The sequence below is a fragment of the Opisthocomus hoazin genome, chromosome 9 (assembly GCF_030867145.1).
Source record: "Opisthocomus hoazin isolate bOpiHoa1 chromosome 9, bOpiHoa1.hap1, whole genome shotgun sequence".
Taxonomy (NCBI): domain Eukaryota; kingdom Metazoa; phylum Chordata; class Aves; order Opisthocomiformes; family Opisthocomidae; genus Opisthocomus; species Opisthocomus hoazin.
In genome coordinates, this window is record NC_134422.1 from 9,191,576 (window position 1) to 9,203,616 (window position 12,041).

Sequence of the window (12,041 nt, forward strand, 5' to 3'; positions counted from 1 at the left end):
AAAATGAGATCAGTAGGGATACCCTTAGTGATTCTTTTTGTCTTTTATGTCTCTGTGTGTTGAGTGCTAACAATTATATCTGTATTGAGATCTGTATTGTGTTACTTTATAAGTCCTGATTAGGTTTACCTGTGATTAGACTTCAAATTATCTCTGGTTTATTTCACTTTTCTGTGCTTAATCCTGAAACAAAGGATGAGTACTATCAGAGTGTATTCCTATTCTTGAATATTGGGGTTTTCCTTTTTTTAGTGCGGGATATATGATCTGCAATATTGTTTGTGTTCTTTGTTAAAGGTATTGCTATCAAAGAATCCGCAAAAGTGGTCGATCAAGCACAAAGGAGGGTTTTGAAAGGTGTTGATGATTTAGACTTCTTTATCGGGGATGAAGCAATAGAAAAACCAACTTATGCAACCAAGGTATTAAAAGAAATGTTAAAAATAATTTTCCGATAGCCTTAGAAAGTATCAGCTGTACAGTAAGCAGCTTCTTATGAATGCTTTTCGGTTAATTTTAATCTTACTTTCTTATCAACTCTGTTTTAATAGAAAATAAGGCTTGGTATTAGTTCTGTTGACCTTTGGGAGCCTGTGGGAATTTGCAAAAAAGCATGTGAATACATGCTTCTTTTGAAGTGAAGGGTGGCTGGGAGACTGTTAAGCAGAAATACCACCTTCTTTCATGTTCCTTGGCATCTTCTATCAGCAACGTCGGAGTCGCGATGCTGGGCTAGGGGGAATCTTTGGTTTGTCTGAGTGCCACCATTTTGTTGTGCTGCGAAAAGCGCAACCTGTTGGCTCTGCTATTCGGAGTTGGAATCTGAATTCTTAATAGGGGTCGGATTGGGGTAGGGAAAACCTAATGCAAGGTTTCTTGCGTGTGTAGATCACGTGCTTTTACTGCGGTTGAAAACGCTGATTTCTGTGGCCCCCCCCCCACCTTGTTTCTGATTATATTTTGATATTCTTCTGCAACAGTGGCCCATCCGCCATGGTATAGTTGAAGACTGGGACTTGATGGAGAGGTTTATGGAGCAAGTAATCTTTAAGTATCTAAGGGCAGAACCCGAGGATCATTATTTTCTTTTGGTAGGTAAAATTATGCCCTACTTATGAAATTGCATGTGACTAGTAAGAATGTTTGTGCTGACTTATGTAGTAGTTCTTAAATATGAGTATGCTTATCGTGAAAACTGAAATAAATATAATTTGCCTGAAACGTTTCTGACCTGGCTTGTCCCATGCAGGTTCTTTAATTTTCTAAAGATATCAGAGTGTCTTCAACTGCAAACTTTCTTCTCATTTCCCTCCAAATTGTGTCTGCTCCATCCCTTTTTTCCCCTGTTACTTATCTGCTGTATTCAGTAACCACGTTTATATTTTTTGAGGCAAAAAAATTCCTGAGTGTTTAGACATAACTGTTATTATTTTGTTTTTACAATGCTACCACCTGGATGGTGTGTCTAGACAGTGACATTTTATTTTTTGTGAAAGCTGAAGGGTTGTTGTCATACATGGGCAAATTAGATCTGAATTATTCTGAAGCATCTGCTATTCCTTAGTATTTTATTTAAGGCCATTGAAATAGGCAATTTATTTTCGTCTGATGTTGATAGAGAAGTTTGAAGTTAGAGGTGTTGGCCATACTTGTTGAAGAACATCTAATGCAACTGTCTCCTCGAAGCAGGTATAATGAGGTCTGGTTGCTCAAGGCTGTGTCCAGCCAAGCTTTGAATATCTCCCAGGATCAAGATGCCATAAGAACTCTGGGCCCCTTTCCCATTATTTGACCACCCTCATGTTACCTTTTTTCCTCCTAATACCTACTTAGGATTTCCCATGTTGCAGCTTGTCTCCATGGCCTCTTGTCCTTATCACCTTTGTGAAGAGTCTGGCTCCCTCCTCTCTTTACATCTTACATAGTTCATGCAATGGAAGAGTGGTATTTTTTTTTTTTTATCAAATATTCTATAGCGCTATCCAAAATGCTCTTTCAGAGGCGTGACTTTATTAATTACAGCATACTATTATAGCGTGTTGTATGGTGTTGCTAGCTTGTCTCAGTTGAATACGCTTCTACAGCTGATCGTATCAACTTGTTTTGTAGTGAGTGCCTTCTGAAGAAAAACAGGTTTTTTCTTTAATGAATCACTGAGAAATTTTCAAAATAAATGTCATTCTTTATATGTGCTAAGCTGCATCCTTTGACATTTTTAGGTTGATAGTCCTTGATTCTTTCAGTGAAATCAAAAGTTATAATGAACTAACCAACCCACAAAGGGGGTCATCTATGTAAATTCTTAAACAGTGATTACTATAATGTTTTTATCACGCTTCTGTTTTTCTGTTTTCACTCTAATCATCATGTTTTTGCAATGCAGTTTGCATAAATTCTTCTGTCAGAGGAATTTCTAGATTTTCATAATTGCACTATTTGCCTTTAAAAGCACCCTTTGCACAATACTATTTTTACATGCTATTGTTGTTGAATGACTCATCTTTCACAATTTAGGATTTGGTGATCATTTTTTAAAAGTTGAGTGTTTGATCTGAATGTGAATAAAACTTGGTGTTTTTTTTGTCTCACAGACTGAGCCTCCATTAAATACTCCAGAAAACAGAGAATATACTGCTGAAATCATGTTCGAGTCTTTCAATGTTCCAGGGCTATATATTGCTGTTCAGGTAAGGGCAGGACTGTTGAAAGTTAGAGCTGCAGTATTGCTTCTGAAGCTAAAACTAATTTCACTAATTAGACTTCTTTATCGGGGATGAAGCAATAGAAAAACCAACTTATGCAACCAAGGTATTAAAAGAAATGTTAAAAATAATGTGAAAACTGTATGAGGGGTGTGTGGAATGCTTTTGTGTCCTTTTGGCTAGCAGTTTCACCACTGGATGGTTGATCTGCGCTGATTCTGTGGTCTGTTAGCTGGGTGCTGTTCCTCTGTTACCTGCATAGAAGGCAGCCTCTAAGCAGTAGAGCATAGTATCTGTTGCATCATAATTAAATTAAAAAACCCCAACACACCACATCATCATAATGGTGTCAGGTCAAGAATTGAATCCCTCTCAGTATGAAGTAGCAAAAAAGATGTTTGTTTGAACGTGGCTAGCAAAGCATTACGAGTCAAAAACTACATTTATGCAGTCTTTTTCATAAGCTACTGTGTACACGTGTAATATTACTACATCGGTTTCCATGCTGTAAATTACCATGAGGGTGTCAGTCCGGGTATTGTTGGGGGGGGTAGTGGAAGGTGGGATCTGCAGCGCAGTGCTTTTATGAAGATTTGTTTTTTTGTGTGTGTTCTTTCACAAGGCGGTCCTTGCCTTAGCTGCATCTTGGACGTCCAGACAAGTAGGAGAACGAACACTGACTGGCACAGTTATAGACAGTGGTGACGGCGTCACTCATGTTATTCCTGTTGTAAGTATACATCAAAACTGTACAAACAGTTTAACCGGGGAACAGTTTGTCCTGTACCTTCTCTGAAGTTTATGCTTACACAGACTGAAGCATAGCTAGGAATGTCAGATAATTTCCAGGGTTGTGGGTGTGCGGTTTTTGTTTATTTTGTAGTGCAGAAGCTCTAAAAGAACCGCTCTACACCCTGAGTTTGTCAGGGCACGTTGTCTTTCCCCATTAAAAGGGGGTTTGCCAAGGCTGTGCTAAGTGATCAATGAAATTGTATTGCTTTATCATATTTCCAGTTTGTTTTGCTGGTAAGAGTGAATATGCTCTTTACAGTAGTCAGTCCAAAAAGTTTGGAAACTTTTTTGTTTAATTCAGTCAATTCATATATGAAATAGAAATAATATGAAATATTTAAGGGCAGATATAGTATTGTTTACAATTTTTCTCCATCTGTTGGCCAATATTTAGTAGTATGCTATCATGCATCAGTGATACAAGCAAAAAGAAAAGAATTCCTACCTGACTGAAAAAAAAAACCCCTAAGGTTAGTTAATGTTGAATATCTGTTCCAATATATCAGGTTGCTAAAAGCAGAAAATTAGTATGATCGTATGATGTTTTATTAAATAATGAACATTCACAGCTGCATTTTCTTGACTGTCAAATTATTGGTTTTGCTGTAGGTATGCATATCCTTTTACAAAGCTACGTATTTGAAATTTTATAGTTGGAACATTTAATAGTGTCTTTTATTTCAAGTGACTGGTAATATCTCTCTCTGCCTATCTCTTCTGGGGAAATTAAATGTGTTTCTAGGCACCAGACACCTTTTCCAAAATTTAGACTGCAATTTTTAAGATTAAAATCTGTACAAAGCTTTATCATGCCATAGTAACCTCAGTTGTTACAAATGATTTGTTGTATCAAATAGTAGCATTTGTGGTGATCGGACACATGCTGTGGTATAGAGATTTCATATTAATCTTTGTGGAATATAGCAGCTAAATCTTTGTCCAGACTGTTCATCCAAGATGGCATGTTTTTAAGAAGACGTAGGAAACAATTGACATGTCAAATTTTTCATACATAAACTTTTTTTAATTGTACTTAGTAGGTCAAATTGCTGTTTAAAACAGTTGAACTTTTTCCTGATTTGTGGGTGGTTTGTTTTTTAATGGAAACACGAGTAGGTATTCTATATCACTTGAGGCGTGAAGCTCATTTGCAGAGTGACATTCACTTGCTTTCTGGAACTTTTAAACATGTCGAACAAATTGACAGCAGTAATATACCGCTTTTATAATAAAATAGATAGAGGAATTAACAAACGCTTATCTCTGTAGTGAAGCTAACAATACTGGTACATTTTGTTGACTTTATTATTTTCTATGTTAAAAAGAACATTTTATATGAATGTAAGGCATGTATAGGAAATTTTAAGCATTTTAATATTAGTGTGATATCTGGACTCATCTGTTTGGATTTAGCAGGTCTGGTGAGGTTGAGGGCCAGTCTTGAAGACTTTTGGTTTCTGTGTTTGGACCAGATATTTTTAATGCCCCGATACTGGCCCCCAGGACGAGTGTGACTTGCAAGGGTAGACTGATGGATGAGTATGGGCCAGTCTGATGTTCTAAGCCGTCTCAATTAATGTGCTGAAATGATGCATTTTCTCCCTGCTTTCAGAAAAGTAATTTTGGTTCATGTGGATTGTAACGTCTTACATCAGTGGCTGTGACTGCAGAGCCACATCATTTATTCTAAAATAATATTTCACGATACAAGGTTCCTTGACCTTTTTGGTAAGAGTAACCTCATTTTGAAGAGAAAGTAAAGGCCAAGGAATAGTGAGTATAGCTATTTGTCTGCCTTATGTACTAGTGACCTTTCTGTTCCTCCTAACCTTGTAAGATTTATGAACCAATGCAAAGCAAAACACTTTAACAAGTAAAATAAGGCTACTGAAGAGCTGGATTTCTGGCAATAAAATGAGCCAGTCTTAAAGGGCTTCAGTCTCACAGTCGCAGGTAGTGAACAGGAGTTTAGACTCCGCATCTTTCTCTGTCCCTCCTAAGCTTTGTTGAAAGGAGTTCTTGTCAATATCTTTCTCCCAATGAATTTTATTTACAGGCTGAAGGATACGTGATTGGCAGCTGTATCAAACACATTCCAATTGCCGGGCGAGATATAACGTACTTCATTCAGCAGTTGCTGAGGGAGCGAGAAGTAGGAATTCCTCCTGAGCAATCCTTGGAAACAGCTAAAGCAGTGAAGGTGGGGTGAACATTGCAGACATTAAGGTCATTTTAGATCTATATTTAAAGTACAGTAATCTCTTAAAATCATTATCCGGCCAAGTAATGGTGCTCGTGCTTCTAAATAATATAAAAATGTCTAATTAATATAATAACGTGAAATACCTTAAATCTAAGGTGTACAGTTGGGTTATACTCAATTTGGCCTAGAATTTCACTCTTCACTTGTAGTCTCCGCTTTCTCCTCCCTTCCCTTATATTGTTGTAATATTTGGTAGGAAGTGTTCTTTGTGGGATGCGTAATGTAAAGAGCTCTAATTACTCCATTATTCTTTCTGAATGTTGGTACGTTCTTTTTTGTAGTACAAAGCTATTCTTAAAGACATTCAGCTTAAAGTACACTTAAACCTTGTTTCTATGGCAATTCTTCAATATCCTTTAGAACTCATTTCTCACCATCATAGAAGTTTAGAGGAAAAATAGAGGGAAAGTAATTTAGCTCAGCGAGATGTGCTGCTTTCAGTGCTGCACGGAAATGATTTGTAGTAGGAGAACCATTATCTAACTGCATGCAGTAAATGTCAGTTCAGCCGTTTCCGAGGCCTATTCTGTATCTACCAGTTGAAACTCTTCATCTTAAAAGTTCAAATTACTGTGCTTCTTTGAAGTTCATACAGTCTTTTCTGCTATACTTAAGTACTTAACTGTACATATTCCATTTTCAGGAACGCTTTAGTTATGTTTGCCCTGACTTAGTAAAAGAATTTAACAAGTATGACACAGATGGTACAAAGTGGATTAAACAGTATACTGGAATTAATGCTATCTCAAAGAAAGAATTTACCATTGATGTTGGCTATGAAAGATTCCTGGGGCCAGAGATTTTCTTCCATCCTGAGGTAAGTTGATTTGAATTGTCTATGCTTTTTGGTTTAGGTGCATTTTAGATGATAGCATATAAATATTTACAAAGTTGTAACAAACTGGTTATCCTGACTTGCATTTCTCTGTATTTGTAAATAGATACCAGCTATTGTTGTAAATGATTGTGCTTTTGATTCTTACTGCTAGTAAGCTTTGTACAAATTCAGGTTGATATCTAAAGAAAGCACTATATTTGAAATTTTTGAAGTAGATGAATTGCTAAACACATATTTTCTTCTTACAATTTTTAATAGGATTTCCAGGTCTCGCCACATTGTACCCTGTTTTCTTACCTGTCTGAAAAGTCAAATTTCTAAACATTCTGTCTTCTGGCCTTTATACCCTCAGTCTCTCTTCCAGTGTTGGGAAAAATAAAATGGAATAAAGCCTTTTCTTTTTTTTTTTTTTTTTCTTCTTTAATAATCCCCTGAATCCATCTCTACAGTCTCCTGTTGCAGCTTTTTGCACGTTGGGCTGTTTTGCTCTGGTGCTCAGCATCTGAGATGGGCATGTGTTCTTTGATCTGTTGTGCTTAACAAAAACTGAGTAAGAGAATAGTTGACAATATAGATACGTTAGGTTTATTATTCTTTCAAACCTTTTATAAATGGCAGCAAAAATAGCTAACAAAACTATTACCATTATGAGTTTTTATGACATCTCTAGTATACCAGGATGGTTCTTTCTCTTCCCTTTTCTCTTTCCCCCTTTCCTTTGCAATGTGTGATCCTACATGTTGACTCGTCTGTTTTTCTTCTTGATTGTAGTTTGCTAATCCTGACTTTACGCAACCAATCTCAGAAGTAGTAGATGAAGTTATTCAGAATTGTCCCATTGATGTTAGACGTCCTCTGTATAAGGTCAGTAGCTGTAATGAATTTCTTTAATGCTTGTTTTACAAGGAATTTCTTTAACGCTTGTTTTAGAAGGATTGTCCTTTATATTGAAATACATATTTGAAACTCTATTTAAAAAAAGAGACCCAACAAAAATAAGCTGTTATTCTAGAAACAAGTCAAATATGCAGAAGGCTTTATGTTGTTCACTTGCGCTTTTCAGAATATGATGTTTCATTACTTAAACTCTTATTTAAAAGAAAGGAGACATAAATCTGAGTGAAAGAAGTGAGATGTACTAAGATATAAATGGATTTTAAAGCACAGCCAATTTTAATGTGACAGCCTCTTTGTGAATTCATATTCTGTCATGCTAAAACGTTAGATAATTTAAATCTTAAAGTAAAAGCATAAATATTAACTGCAATTTTAAAACCTATACTTAGTTATTTAGAATTTAAGAACGGGGTAAAGCTGGAGACATGTTTTCAGAAGTGGTTAATAATTTTTGTTACTCAAAACAGAATATTGTCCTCTCTGGAGGCTCAACCATGTTCAGGGACTTTGGTCGGCGTTTACAGCGAGACTTGAAAAGGACTGTTGATGCCAGACTGAAACTTAGTGAAGAACTTAGCGGTGGCAGACTGAAGGTTAGTTCTTACAACTGATGCCTTTAAAAAGCACCTTTCTCTCCATCGTTACCTGGAAAATGCAAAAATAGCATACTGCAATGACGTGCTGGTTTGTTGAAAGGTCTTTTCTTATAGAAGCTTTTCAGAGAGTCGTATATTGTAGAAAATTATATACTGGTATTGGAAAATATTTATCTAATCCTTTCATTGTAGGAAGCGGTAGCACTATTTCCCCAGGTATGCACTCGTGCTGCCTGTCTGTCAGTATTGAACTGAACCAGTCTCGCCTAGTGAAGGGATGGGACTCGCCTGTTAGGCGAAAGCAGTCAGTCGCTCCCCAGCTTTTCTTTGTGCTTGGTGCTTATTGAGTAGTTGTAAATCATCATCTTCTGCATTTGACCTTAAAGATAATGAGAGATGGAGCAAGCTCATTGCGGAGTCACCAGCGCAGTCAGAGGATGGAGCGCGGTTCCTGGGACTAAAGGCTGAGGGAACTGGTGCTCGTTTAGAGAAGAGGTGGCTTTGGGAGTTCTCGTAGCAGCCCCTGGGTGTGTGTGGGACCAGGCCCTTGACAGCGCTGGGTGGTAGGCGCAGGAGAGACAACAGATACAAATTTAAACAGAAGAGGTTCAGCTTGGTGAAAGGGAGAACTTTCTCATCGTGGGGATAATCGGGCATTGGAACAGGATGCCCGGAGAGGCTGCGCAGCCTCCATCCTTGGAGGTTTTTGAGATTCAGCTGGAGAAAACTGAATATCTTCCTCTGACCTCGTAGCTAACTCTGCTTTGAGCAGAAGGCTGAACTAGAGACATTCTGATGTCCCTTCCCACCGGAATTATCCTATGATCCTATGAAATGTTTTCACTAAAGTGCGTGGTCCTGAATTTGTGTTCTTTCCACTTTTGACCTCTGACCTAACTTCTGCATTTTTTGTATTGACTTTGCATACATGAAAGATATCGGGCAGAGATAAAAAACTTATTTTGTGGTTTTTTCCTTTTAAGGCAAGATTGAAGTGATTTTCCTCATTTATTTTTTAGTAATAATCTGTCTAGCTGAGCTCCAACAATCCTTAAAACCTCCAGTGTAGCTTTATAATATGCCATGTAGACAACTCTGAAGTTTCAGTTATATACAGTTCTCTGGTTCAAGTAACCTAGCTTATGCTTAGTTCTCTGTACTAGACTTTTACCACTTAGTAAGGAAGCAGGATATGAATAAGGAAATCTGATGCAATTCTTCCTTCTTCAGAGCATGAGGGATTGCAGGTAGTCGCTGGCTTGAATTTTGAGAATCTGTTACAACCGATTTTTAGACCCTATTTCAATGTGTTCAGATCTCAGCAGGTTGTACTGGAACTAGCAAATTACTGCTTTCTGAAACTGTTCTGTACACTGCCGATTTTGCTAAGCACAAGTAAGGAGTGAAGGTTTGTGTGGACATGGAGGGAAAGGGGCTGACTGGGATGAGTGTGGTTGTTTTGAAAAGCACGGCTGTGACTGTATTGGTCCTGGATAAACTCAGTCAGTCTGCAGCTGAGGCTTTGTTAAAATCATGACATGAAACTTAAAAATTAACTTTCTGAAGTGTTCTTTTTGGAAAGGGGTAAGTAGTATGAGTCTGTTCTTACAACTGCATAAATAAACAGTCCGTGAAGAAATTCAGCAGAAACTAGAACGTGGTTAATAGGAAAGGAACACTGTATTGGAGCTCTTGGGAGAAAACTGGTGTGAATGCAAGTTATCTCTTAATGTCCGATAGAGTAGGTAGCTGGCGATGTATAAGCAAGAGCTGTTTCTTAGTCTGGGTTGTACAAGAGAAAATTGGATGCAGTAACTGTAAATTTACATACCCAGCATTGAAGAAAATACTAATTTTGTGAGAACGTAAGCTTGGAATATACACTCCTTTTTCAAAAGATCTAATTTTTACCAGCAAAAGTGACTTTTAATGTGTTCCTTTTTTTTTTTTTTCCCCCCTGTTATAGCCTAAGCCTATTGATGTACAAGTCATTACACACCATATGCAAAGATACGCTGTTTGGTTTGGAGGATCAATGCTGGCTTCCACAGTAAGTTAGCTATAAAGCTGAGCATGTTTTAGTCATTCTGGGTATGCTTCTGGAGTTCGCATCTCTCCTTCACTTTGTGTTAAAAGCCGCTGGGGGATTTCTGATAGGCCTCAGGTAGTAAATACACCCTCCCCGCCCCCTTTGAAGTTTTCACATTAGACTTTAAAGGTTTGAAAGAGCAAATGAAAGCTCAGTGACAGCTTTGAGTGAGTTGTTAAATAGTGCATTTTAGTTTTGTGGCAAAATACATGGTTTGCATTGATGTTTAGCCATGGTTGATGTAATCTGGTTGATGTTTAGCCATGGTTGATGTTGTCTGTATTTAGCTTTTTCCATTTGCTAAGTAAATGTTAATTTTCTTCACTTAAGGTGTACATATCATTGACAATTTTTTTTCTCCTTCCCTTTACAGCCTGAATTCTACCAAGTATGCCATACCAAAAAAGACTATGAAGAGATCGGTCCTAGCATCTGTCGTCACAACCCTGTGTTTGGAGTCATGTCTTAAAGCTGACCTCGGAGGGGTCAGGGATAGGGAGGTGGGGAGGAGGAGTCTTTCTGATTACTTGTTTGTCTGGTGGCTGGTATTAAGATAACAAACATGACTTGACAATAAGAAAAAGACCAAACACAATTAAGCAGGATTATTTTAATAAGTGTCTCAACATGCGGATGTAGTGGAAAGCCAAAATGATCACGTTTTTTCTTTAGACTGATTATTTGAACCTGTGCGTAACAAAACGGAAAAAGTGGATTTTAGTTCTTTCTGTGCCCTGATATTTTGTATATTAATGAATTATCCAAGATTTGATGGGATTTGACGGTGTGTAGATAGTCAGCTCTCTAATGCTTCCGTTGTACCCTTTCAGGGGTGCAGTGCAGGAGCTTGTTTATATTTCATACTTTTTTATACTTTGAGGAAAAATATGAATTAAAGAAACTAATATTTCAGGAAAAAAAAAACCTACCAGTGACCAACTTGAAAGTAAATTAAAAAAAAAAAATCGTCATGAGTCATGCAACTAGCTCTTGCAAATCATGACCAGTCTAAACCCTGGGTTCCACACAATGCGAGTGCTTTTGGGACTAAGAAGCTAGTATCTTGGATTAACCGATGCCTGCTAGTGCTTTCTGATTACTTGGTGCATTTTCATACTATCTCTTGCTTTAAAAAAAAAAAAGTAAAGACAAGACTGTTGGACCAGTATTGCAGTTCTGTAGTGTCATTTCTAATTAAACCCAAATAATCAGGTTATCAAAATTGGTGTATTTAAAGCCTAACACCATTCCAATAAAGGCACAAAATTTCTTTTTATGTTGGTGTCAGACTTGTTAATCTCATTACACGGGAAGTTGTGAGCATGGGTTCCTACGTATCCGCTGTGGCTTTTGAAGCGTGAGGTTGGTCTGTAAGGTGGAGATCAGTATGTGCTTTGTGTAAACTGAATGTGAGCATTGTGGAACTGCAGTTTGTATGTTCATCTAGATGGCACTTATCTATATAAACCTGACATTGCCTCCGTTGTTAGGCTGGTTCATCTACTTTGTTCTGTAACTTTTTTTTCCCCCCACTTTCTTTCGAGTGGTGGTATACAGGAGACAGCACTGCGTTTTAATCTCTGTGGTTTTTCTGCAAGAAAATACCATGTAGATAAAAATAAAGTGAAAACAATCTCTTTCTCATTCCTTCTAGGAAGAACGCTTCGTATATTGAATAGAATTGCTTACAATTTCTGTTAATCTTTGGTGAAAGAAGGCTCCTCTTTAGACACTTCTGAGCTCACAAATGTAGTTAAGGTTGTTTACATAGAAGACCACAAGAGGGAGATCTCTGTTTCTTCGGAGTTGTAAAGGTTCCTCAGATTTTTTTTTTTCAGAGAAGCTTTTCAATTGCCAGAGCTTC

At 37.4% G+C, this 12,041-nt stretch overlaps 1 protein-coding gene across 2 annotated transcripts in view; it reads left to right on the forward strand.

Annotated features, from left to right (window-relative positions):
* Positions 1-11,453, forward strand: part of ACTR3 (actin related protein 3) — a 31,874-nt gene extending 20,421 nt beyond the window's left edge. For both annotated transcript variants that reach the window (XM_075430542.1, XM_075430543.1), the window contains 10 exons: positions 298-422; positions 981-1,091; positions 2,592-2,687; positions 3,325-3,432; positions 5,551-5,694; positions 6,401-6,574; positions 7,367-7,459; positions 7,960-8,085; positions 10,055-10,138; positions 10,551-11,453. In XM_075430542.1, coding sequence (XP_075286657.1) covers positions 298-422; positions 981-1,091; positions 2,592-2,687; positions 3,325-3,432; positions 5,551-5,694; positions 6,401-6,574; positions 7,367-7,459; positions 7,960-8,085; positions 10,055-10,138; positions 10,551-10,646 — 1,157 coding nt within the window. In that variant the 3' untranslated portion in view covers positions 10,647-11,453. The remainder of the gene's footprint in view (positions 1-297; positions 423-980; positions 1,092-2,591; positions 2,688-3,324; positions 3,433-5,550; positions 5,695-6,400; positions 6,575-7,366; positions 7,460-7,959; positions 8,086-10,054; positions 10,139-10,550) is intronic.
* The last annotated feature ends 588 nt before the right edge of the window (positions 11,454-12,041 follow it).